Genomic DNA, 11,074 nt, shown 5'->3' with positions numbered 1-11,074 from the left:
TGTCAAAACACGTAATCAATATCATTTCATCATTATTTCGGAGTTTTACGAATACTGAACGAATAGCGTTCCATAAGGGTTGACGACAATGGCTGGTTCAATGGTTGTTAAAAGATTTTTCAATGACATCGAGAAATTAAATTTAATAAAATACTATCGTCTCTGTGTTTCGACTGTGCAAGCATTTATAGTTTGATGCGAAATGTGTCGAAGGAAGTGTGATCTTTGTGTGGAATATTTCGGAAACGAAACTCCAGGATAACGTTACAGGATAATCGCATCGTGTCGCCATAAGCACAAAACGAACGGGAAAAGGTAGGATACGAACATTCTATTCAATTAATTAAAGAGAAAGTACCAAATAATGGTTCGTGGCACGAATGGAATTTTGCGTTTCACGTAGTTAATTGAGATACATACGGTGAATTGTCGCACAGCCTTGTAGTAGAACGAAATTTAAATTCCAACTAGGGATAAGTAGAATCAGTACGATCTTACTTATCGAACATACATCCGTGTCATCGGTGCCTTTGATAGTCTAATCCATGCCCAGCAGTTCGCATTTTTCCGTGGATTTTCACATTTCACGTTTACTTTCGAACGCGCCGCTGTAATACAGATTAGATTTCGAAGTCATTTGTTCACATGGCTATTTAACAAGCGGTTTAACGAGTTCCTTCGGAATCAACCCGCGTGCAGTAGCATATCAAATGCTCATTATGCAGGCCACGAAGTATCGTTTGGCATACTTTAATTTTGTCGAGAGCCAAAGCCTTTAATTGCAAGCCAATATCGGTCGATTTCAATTTGCTACTCGTTTAATGTTAAAGCGGTACGATAGGAACAGTTTAAAGTAAATGTGATAAGACGTTCTGATTCATTCTTTATTTTGAATAACATAAAAAATTACGTGATAGACTTTCATTTTATATTATGTACGCGATATTATATGAAAATTATTATTACACTTGAGGAAAGTATGCAATCGTATATGTACAAGCTAGTGAAATGAACGATACTTATACATTGTTAATGAGTAGATTTTGGAGCTGTGTGACTGGGGGTAAACACTTCATAATCTACTACAGAGAAATGATAGTCTCCCATTAGCACAGTATTAGAGGCACGTTCTCCATCGTAACTATGAGGGAGATTGCTGTAACTGTCCATATTCACATTACAATTACTAGAAATAAGTAAATCAGCACCTGCTCCAAAGATAGGTCCAATGCTGTAACAATGATAAAAAATCAGTTGTGTCCCTGTTTCTACGTTTTGTATAATAGTTGGTAGAACGATATTTACTCTGGGTGATAGCAAATAGCAAAAGGTTTCTTCACGATATCATATTTCGTTGGAGGTACGTCTTGGTTGTTTGTCAGGGTAAATAAGAAGGCTTTCTCTGAGAAAATGTAGTGTCCTTTAGCATTCGTTTTACCCCATGGAGCGTCGCTAAAACCTCCACAAATTTCTCCTCGAGTTCCCTGAAAGATTAGACAAATAAGCAGCTGCGTTAATTTCACACATTCAAATTACTTACCAATGCAATTACGTATGTTGGACAAACCCCATCACAATGCCGATGAAACGATGTTGCTGAGTAACCATGACTAGAGGCTCTAAAACATATTAACAGTCAGGATATTAAGAAAAAATCACAATATGCTTGCGTTCGATTTTATCGTGATTAAACATACCGGTATACCAGACGCCAACTTTGCTTTGGTGACCCGTACCATTGATTGAGAAGACGTTGAAAACCCATCTTATCCCGCGAAAGAATTTGTGACCCAGGAAAGAGGAACGGACTCACTCTTGGCTGTAGCCGCTTGTCTGCACAAATCTCGGCGTACTTATTAGGTAGCGCTGCGTACCTATACCTAAAACAAAACGTAAAAATCGAAAGCCTTCGAGAATAACAGAATTTCCCGGCAAACCATACCTTATGGGTTTTGAGCCACTTGATCGATCGGGATTGAAAAATTCGTACCTCTCCAAGGAAAGCTCTATAGGCACTGCTCCCGTCGGTTCTACTTCCTCCGCGAACACCTGGCTGTCGATTAGCAGCAGCCGTACATGATTTATCACTCCTGACAAATGTTGGCAAACCCTCACACGTTCCTCCTCTGTCCAGTGTTGAGTAGGCTGCGTCACCCCTGCCTAGGAGCGTGGTCCGTACGGTTAAGCGTTCCTTAACTCGTAATTCTAAATTCCGATCCAAGAACCTAAGGACCCAAGGACCCGGTAATAATCGTATGCGACATAAGGTCTGCGACCTTGCACGACATACGCATGATCAGTGAGCGGTTAAGCCTTCTTGGAATTTTCAAGGGATTCAAAGTACTCGGAAACGGAATAGAATTTTCAAGAAAAAAAGAACCTGATATTTAGCCCAGTTTAGTACTGCTCTCCAAACATCCTCTTCCTCTAGCCCTAGATAGTCTGAAGATATAAGCTTCACCAGTGCGTCCTTTGGTAGATTACAAAACGCTGTTGTCTTTACTGTATCCACAGCATTTTCTCCAATGAAAGCGAAACATCTTTCGATGAAAGACGAACAAGCTCCTTTACCACCTATGAGAAAAAAATATTTCATTCCTGATACATAGACCATACATTAAAATAGACTCAAATGAATTATGATACTTAGCTCTTATGATTTACTTGGCAATTATTTAAAATTTTTAACAACAAACTATAATTATTAGATCATTGTATAAGTAACATAGTATTCTAGTATATGTACACTGTCTAAAAAATTACATTACTTATACAATGATGTAATGTAAACAAAATATAAATCTTGATTCAAAAATATTTATTAAAAGTTTATCTAGTTCATGTATCCATTACAGCAATTGTTCAATTAGATAATATTTACACTTCCAATTTTTGACAATAGTATACTATAGTAAAGAATTAGGTATGATTTTCATAAATTTCCATGTCATGAATGAAATACAAATCTCAAAAGAGTCAAATGCTCCAAATTACTTGGATTGATGTTCTATAACAGGTTTATAGTAATAAATGTTTTCACATAGAAAACATTATTTGACGTTACTTTCAGTCACAACTTATATCTATACAATTACTGACGATTGGCCTTAATTATACTGAATTTGAACACATATCATGTGTACAATTTAGGTGGTATTAACATTGTCTTTCACATGTTTTTTATATCACTTCTCGAGACATAATTTGATGTCTCAAGCCACTTGATCGCACAAGGAATAAAACAATGCGTTTTTATTTATCCTAAAGGTTATCTTTCGAGGTTATGATCCAACTTTTTAATTGCCTCCTGGATTTGTGTTTTGTATCAGTGTTATATTATCGCCTTTTAACATGATTCGTCCAAGTGGTTTCCTGTTCTTCGTCTTTAAATGGTATTCCTCTGCATCGTCCAGTACTAAGTTCATGTATTCGTCAAATCCAACGATGTGCCCCTCGATCCGTAGGTTTATGTTTTCAAATAACCAGACTTGCACACGCGAGCGGTTCTGCAGGTATCGAAATATAAGGTTGATGGGTTGTACCATCACCTTTTGAACTTTTTGCGGCCCTTTGTACGACATTTTTGTGATGATTTTTCAAAAAATAGTAAGCAACGTTTAGTAGACGCGTGCTTGATAAAAGCCAAACGCTAGGTAATGTGGCGTCCTGATTATACCAACTGTCTCTCGTAATTTTCCCTAGCCTATCTTTTAAAGAAATATATTGAAATTTGTCTTATTTCTAAAGTAATCACGATCCATGATCAGGAGAAAACAGAGATTTAAAATGCATTAAAAATTCGTATTTATAATATTTTTAATATGTTTTGCCAAGTTTAGCTAGGGATAAAATATTGACTATTGGTGTTACTGATTTCGTAAATTTCCCTATGTAGTGCTGCCACAACGGCAAACGTGTTGATTAAATGACGGGAAACACTGTTGATAACTAATCATGTAAAGGGCTTGTAAATTGCATGGTATATATGTGTGCTTAGATAAAAAATGTAAAGTTTGATCAACTTGCTTACCTGGTACTTAAAATAGTACTATAATTTAAATCATTTACATACGTTATTCTTTACACAAAATATTAGGTACACAGAAAATGATAAAAAATATGTACATTTACAAATAGGACATACAAGTAGTTATTGTTTTTATTTTCCAGCTATATATTCTTTATTTTAAAGAAATGCATGTATATCGATCAATTTAATCGTCAATTGTCGCATCCCTCCTTATTTCTAAAGAGTAACTTACCAAACTCGAGACTGAAGACGGTCGGATTCTCAAACTTTTAATAGTATGTCATGAATAACTTACCGAGAACTCGCTCTTGGGCATCGAGGGCCGCAGTCAAAAGGGCACACGCATTTCCGGGGCTGAGAGTGGCGGAGACGTGTTCCTCGCAACTTCTCCAAAGTTCCTCGACTCCGAGTTCTTGAGCAAGTCCCAGCATTTCGAAGATGCCGCTGTCTTGTAGCATGATCTATGGAAAAGTTATAGGGTGAAAGTTCGCCGTGCCTTTAGGTCAACGCGAAACTTTCGTCGATGGTCTCGTTCATATACCGAGCATCCTCGTAAACCAGATGCTATTTACCTTGCCTGTATAAATATAGTGAATGAATTGTCGAAACGTCTCGGGATGAGCATGTGGCATTCGCACCGGCGTCGGATTTCCGGGTGTCCCGATCCTCTTCGCCGCTGTAAAGTTTTTGCACCTGCGAAAATTGAAGCTGCGTATCGATTCCGAACGATAATTGCCACGAAGCACAGGCGTTAGAGGGTAGGATAGACAACGGAGGAAGATCACTGCCTCGAACCGTAGGAGCGTATATAAATGTACCGTGGGTGCGTGGCTCTTCTAATGAACACCCACCACTTCGCCTTTCGCCACCGCGCACTTCTACTACTGGCAGTGTTTCTTGTTACAAAAGGGCTTAATTGACTTCGTCAGGAAGCTCCGCTGCCACGAGAGTATTCGCAACGTACGCAGCCGGGCTTTAGTTTTCGTACCTCTAGAAATTAATGGCAACCTTCGAAAAGTCACTTCTCACCCCATTTTTTCCCTACGGCGAACACTCCGCGTATGAGAGAGAGTATCTCGAATGAACAAATCTCTTCTGACACTTCGAGCTGAAAGCGGGAATCCCTCATGACCCATTGGAAGAACATTCGATCGCGACTTTTCTATCGTACGTCATCTTCTGTACCGCGCACAGTGCGACTAGATGTATAAAAGGAAGGCTTTTAATATCGACGAGTGTAGAAACGAACGGTATCGCATTTCTTTTTACATATCTTTGGCGAATTTTATATATCTTTCTTCGTACATTCGACCAGACGTTTCCTTCCATAACAATATATTACGTCTTCTTGTTATCGATTCTTCTATTATTCCAACTGACTTTGCATTTTGCGATCTCAAATAGTCATTAAGCGAACACGGGCTCAAAGTGTGTACACAGTCGAGAGAGGAGCGTAGCTTAAGTCGCAAAAGGCAAACAAATCCTTAAACGAGCCCTTTGGATCCACTGAAGACACTGATGGTGAAACGACCGCAGCTTCTAATACCACTAAGCTCGCGTGGCACGTAAAAAGATTTCGTGTGCTAGAAACGAAGAGGTCGCGGTGCGAGAGCTTTGCAACGGGGTAAAGCGTGCACCACCGGCGTCCGTATCGAATCAAAAGAAAATCCGTCAAAGGGTCGGCGCAAATGGAAAAGGCATGCACGCCCGTTGCTTTGATATTATAACCGACGCGTTAACAAACGCTCGGCTTCGTCGACAGGAGAGCGCGAAAGTTGGAAAATCGCAGGGGGCAGAGTCGCGAAACATGGTTGCCGTGAGTCGACAGAGGAAAACTAGTGCTCAAAAAAATTAAAAACACCAGGAAGCCAGAGGTGTGTACGCGCGATGCATGTAGTCCCTGCCACGCGGATCGACTTTTAACGGACCGAAAAAAACCTCACCTCCGCGATTTCGCCTGCAGTTCGGAAACGATGCGGGCTCGCGCATAATATCAAAGCGATAGTCCGCCCATTTATTTCCGCAAATTAGAGGGAAATATTCGAGTATCGAGGATTCTCGGCTGCGCACGATTTTCTCGCGTACGTTCCGACCGACGTTGCACCATGTTGCACGCGCGATATAATTTTCCGCTAAACGGTATCGAATCTACTTTCGTGAGATCCGTGCCCGAGAGGGAGTATTCGAATGTCGAACACGTTCGCAGTGCTTTCTACTCGAAGATCTTTACACTACCCGACGTAAGAACGTGTCCGGCAATTCTAAATAGAGGCAGAGCGCGATATCGAGGCACAAAACCGTGATACAGAAATGGCAAAGAAATGAAGAAATATTTAGGAGGTGGAATAAAGGTAGCGTAGAGGGTAGTGGTGTTTGGTGATGGTACGCGGAACGAGGCAAAAGGAGGGAAGAAAGCGTGGGAGGAGAGAAGTAGGGGATAGGGAAAAGGGGTGAAAAACGAGAACGAAGTCGTTCCCGGAGAGAAGCTTTTCCCTAATCACAGGCGAACGCCGCAGTGGAATCAAAGAAAACCAAATATCAGCGAGTGACGCCGAGAAAAGAATAGGGCACCACGCGAGAACGCAGGTGCGCGGGCGCGCTCGTCTAGTGTGACGACGAGGTGTCACAGGGGGTGGTGGCGTAGTTTCACGAGCTCGACGCGGAAAGAGGATGTTAGGGGGTAGCGGTGGTGGCGGGAAACGAGGGTCGTGGCTGCTTGGTTTCCACGGCGGCAAGGGTTGAATGTCGCCGCGGGCTCCGCTACTAACGACCATGCGTGCGATTATATAGCGGCTCCGTCGATCTCCGCGCAAAAACCGCCTCCGTTTCCGGTGCACGAGAGTCAAATTCGCGCCACACCTCCTCGTTTCCCGTGGCTGCCTGGTGAAACGCCTGCCTCTCCACTGCCTCTGGTCCATTATCGGTTCGTGCCTTGGCTCGTGCAGATTCAAATGTATAGCATTGTCGTCGAATGCATAATTACTGGCGAAAGTGTGCCGATAACGAACGCTCCTTTTTCAATTGAAAATCCATCTGCTCGCTGATGGGCATTCTTCGAAATTCCGAGGCCCGGCCGAGGGAAAATTGCGAACGGAATCGAGCTGAAATTTAGGCCTCGTTAATTGCACGTCTCTCGACTAAATTTTCCACTGGAATTTTCTGATCAAGTCTAGCCCTTCCCAGAGCGATCTTACTTGCTCCGATAAAGCACGCGCTGGTTGACGAGTAATATTTCACTTTCGATGGTATACCGATGGCATCTGAAATTGTTTAACCATTATAATCGAAAGGAAAATTGTGCCAAAGTAAGCATAATTAAATCCAATATAGAATACAGTTCCTAGCAAATTGCTCTGCGAGGATTTATACCTACATGGATTCACGTAAATTTGATCAATCAAATTCCGCAGCAGCGATAAGAGAAAACACGGCACTTGACATATTAATGGCAATCAGTCCAACGTAATTCAATGGAAACGATGGGATTACGCGAGAGTGTCATCGATTCGCCACCGAAACTCGAGCTTGTTTTTCAATTTCTTTTCTCCCGTTGTCAAGCATCGTTCTCATCTGCGTCGCATTTCGATATGACAAGGAGTACAAGAGAGGGTGGCAGGGCGGCGGTAATGGGATGGGGGTCAGGACTCTTTGTCAGGATTTTCACCGGACTGGAGAGGACCGCGTAGAGTTTTGAGTGCGGTCGCGCATTGTCCATTCGTTTCTCCTACGGACGCCTGTCACGAGCATGCGTAACTTAATTTTCCGAGGCCGATGTCGGCGGTACGAGGCGCGACGAGGACAGGAGGAAAGAGGGCCGATGACAAAAGGACCGACGTTCCCTTCCACGCCCCGGTATCAAAAGGGTTCGCGGGAAATATCGTAATTGACTTTACAATTAGCATCGAGCCTATCCGCTGGAATGTCGTTCGCCTCGAACCGGGTGTCCCTGTGTCTAATGTTAAACCGAGCCCTTCTTACAACAATTAGAAATCCGTCGACCGAAAATAAGGCCTCGAGACGCGTGTTCTTCCACGGGTGAATCGTTCCCAAGAGAGGAACCACTTTCCTTTCATTGTCCAACTAATTAGAACGTTCGATCGATTCATTTCGCCGTAACAATCGGCGCCCCTTAATTAAAATTTATCGCCACCGCGAACTCCGCCACCCTTCCTCTGTTCGTTCCGAAGAAACTTCGATGACTTGGCGAATTTCCTCCCGGAAAACTCGTTCAACCAAGAATTTTCACAAAATCTCGCCGGATCGAGTGTTGTTTTGCGACCAAAGCACCGTTCCAGCCGAATACTCATTCTTCCCTCTTCCGGAAACAGAGGGAACGAGAAAAAGGAAGGAGGACGCCGTAAAACATGCAGCAGGAACAGGTGAATTATGTATAGGTTCCTACGGTGACTTCGAGAATTTAACGAAGTTATCATTTCCCTCCCGGTTGGGTTCGTTTGCAATTCCGGCCGGGAAGTTAACTCCGGCCATTCTTCTCTCTTTTATCCGTTCCATTTCAGTTCCGCGGCGAGAGAAAAGTTCGTAACGCAGTTATCGCGAAGTACATAAGTTCTACCAGTCTTGCGGGGAACAGAAGTGTTTCGCCAGAGTTTCACGAGCCGAAAATATTTTCGTACCTGTACGTGTTTCGTTATGCTACGAACGTGTCCCCGACATTTACATTGGAAAGAATGCGATACGGCCGACAAAGTTAAGTAGTAAACCGCGTCTTGACGATAATTCACCATTTTCTGGAAGACGACGAGAACCATTCTCCCTCGTCGTACGCCTCTAGCTTGACTTTTTTGCCACGCACCGTGGAAACGTGCGAACGCATATTTATCTGGCTCTCTATCGTAGGTGCATATGCACGAGTATGTGCATCTTCCCTGTTCGTCTCCCGTGTGATTACTCGCGTCTGTTTTCGGATCGTTTCACGTCTCCAAGGAAATCCAGCCTCGCTTGCTACCGATCGATCGACGAGTCGCGTAGCTGTTTTAATAAAAATTACGATTAACAATTAATTCACGGTCCCAGGATGCGCGTCGCGCGCGTTGCTTAATAAAATTTCCGGCCCCGCTTACTCCGTTCACGGGAACGCGACGAACTCGTTCGATACTCCCTGGAGGTGTTGAAAGATATCAGAGGGTGGGGAAGAAAATAATACAAATTGTCTCATTGTGAATTCCCACGGGTCGAAATGTTTCCCTTCTGAACAGCGGCGGAGATGTCGAGGCGCATGCGAGCTAAATTAATTCAACGGGCCTCGATACGCCTCGACGAATGGAGGATGAAACAATTCGAGTACTGACCTCGCTTGGAGGATAATTCTGTGAGCGTACACCGGCGTCTCGTCCCTTCCCAGCAGAAAGACGATGTCAGCTGTATCTTTGTCCTCGGAAAGTCGAGCCAGGTCCTCCAGAAGTCTGGGTACACCGGCTAAACCAGCCTCACCAGACACCCCCGCTGCTCCTGGTGCCGCTCCCACAGCCACCGCTCTGGTTCCCATGGTGTTTGAATCGAAAATCAGCAACTGTGTCGGAAACGAGGCCAGAAGTTAATTAACAAGCCATGATTCTCGTTCAGTGGTTGTTTCGTGCGTCTATTATACTCTAGAGATACAAGCTGATTCAAAGGTATTATACTTTCCGAAGTGGATCCGTATCTTTCATGAGATTCCAAGATAAGATTCTCAATATCGTAGAAACTTTGTTAAAATTTTCATACGAGTGTCTAAACTTCGTCTAACTTTCAGTCCTGGACTTGTTGTAATTAATGAAAAACTTGTTAAAAAGTCGAAGTAATTTCCCTCAAGCGGCATAAAACTTTTGCTTGTTAACCCTTCTTCCTACGAGCAGTGCCAATTAAGACGGCAACAGCCATCGGTGCACCCTGTACACATCTTTCGCCTGCGTTGCGAACCGATCACGCGAGAGTTGGCGCTCGCGAGGATCCGAGCAATTTGCGATAATCCGAAATTAATGGGGCCGCGAACAGGGATAAACCCGGTGACTGATGACAGGGTGAGGATCGTGAATGGCGGGTAGGCCGCGTGTTGTCATCGTCTCGAACACTTTCCGGTTGCATCCGGTCGACGAGCACACCGCGACAAACCGTGGCGAGAGCGAAGGAAAGAAAAGAAAAAAGGCAAAAAAAGCAAAACCGATTAGCGTACAATCGGCGCTAATTGCGTGATTAATATTTGATTTGCACCGCGTCGCGACGCGGCGTCACCCTCGTTCCGTCTCTTTCTCACCCCCGGCGATTCTCTCTGTTCCAGTGTCGTTCAACCACGGCCGGTCGATCGACGCGGAGAATTTTGTGTCACGACGGCTGGCTGATTCCCTTTTAATTAGTTCGGGTTTTGTAGTTTTCGAGCGCGTGACGCGCGTCGATCGCGTCAAGGGGGAGAGGACACGCGCGACTCCCGGACATTTGCCCTCGCCGCGTCGCGTTCTCCTCCCGCATTCCAGCGTCGGCTGTGCGATTCGATTAAAAAGCTATCCGACGGAGGTTTCGTTTACTCCGGATTCAGGCTTCCGTGATAAAAAATTTATTAACGTCCAAGCGTTGCGACCCGGGAAACCGACGCGATCGCACGCAGTTGCTCGCCGATCCGTTCGTTTCACTGCATAAATTACTCATCACCAGCTCGATTTTTATGATACAACTTTACGATACGATACGTAAATGCTGCTTATGAAACGTAACGAGAATATTGAAATGGCGTAGTTACATTTATTAATTATCCGGTTTGCGACGAAAAATGATTACACACGCGGCACCGAATCACTCACAAACCACGACTGCGGCTTCTGACGGTGTTTACTTTGAATTTACCTGCCCGATCAGCGCCCGTCCCGTTCAATATCGTTCCGTATATAAATAAACACGCGTCTGTCCGCGTAAATCACACGGAAACGGTAACGAGGCGGTAAGCTGTTAACGAAATCACCGCACCAACGTCCGTTCAAAATGCAAACTCACCGCTTTCGATACGAGATACGTGGTCCAGGGTGTGCATCGTCGAATCGAAATAAAAGCTCA

General features: G+C 43.9%; 3 protein-coding genes across 3 annotated transcripts in view; 1 reads left to right on the top strand and 2 right to left on the bottom strand.

The window, feature by feature from the left end:
* The window catches only part of Fz2 (frizzled 2), a 190,893-nt gene that overhangs the window by 61,849 nt on the left and 117,970 nt on the right, over positions 1-11,074 (top strand). The gene's annotated exons all lie outside the window — the stretch shown is intronic.
* LOC143424486 (serine-enriched protein) lies at positions 861-9,536 on the bottom strand. Its single transcript, XM_076896554.1, has 9 exons — positions 9,340-9,536; positions 4,603-4,723; positions 4,326-4,491; positions 2,381-2,574; positions 1,991-2,160; positions 1,698-1,880; positions 1,541-1,619; positions 1,306-1,484; positions 861-1,231 (listed from the first exon to the last, which is right to left on the bottom strand). Exons 1-9 carry the CDS (start codon positions 9,534-9,536, stop codon positions 1,030-1,032), a joined length of 1,491 nt encoding a protein of 496 aa, XP_076752669.1. The 3' UTR covers positions 861-1,029.
* On the bottom strand, positions 2,804-3,665 carry LOC143424485 (putative small nuclear ribonucleoprotein E). Its single transcript, XM_076896552.1, has one exon. The coding sequence runs from the start codon at positions 3,579-3,581 to the stop codon at positions 3,297-3,299; it is 285 nt and encodes a 94-aa protein (XP_076752667.1). The 5' UTR covers positions 3,582-3,665; the 3' UTR covers positions 2,804-3,296.

Source organism: Xylocopa sonorina, chromosome 6, assembly GCF_050948175.1.
Source record: "Xylocopa sonorina isolate GNS202 chromosome 6, iyXylSono1_principal, whole genome shotgun sequence".
Lineage (NCBI taxonomy): Eukaryota > Metazoa > Arthropoda > Insecta > Hymenoptera > Apidae > Xylocopa > Xylocopa sonorina.
The sequence above is the reverse complement of the archived record's forward strand: the minus strand, read 5'-3'. Positions and strand labels throughout refer to the sequence as shown.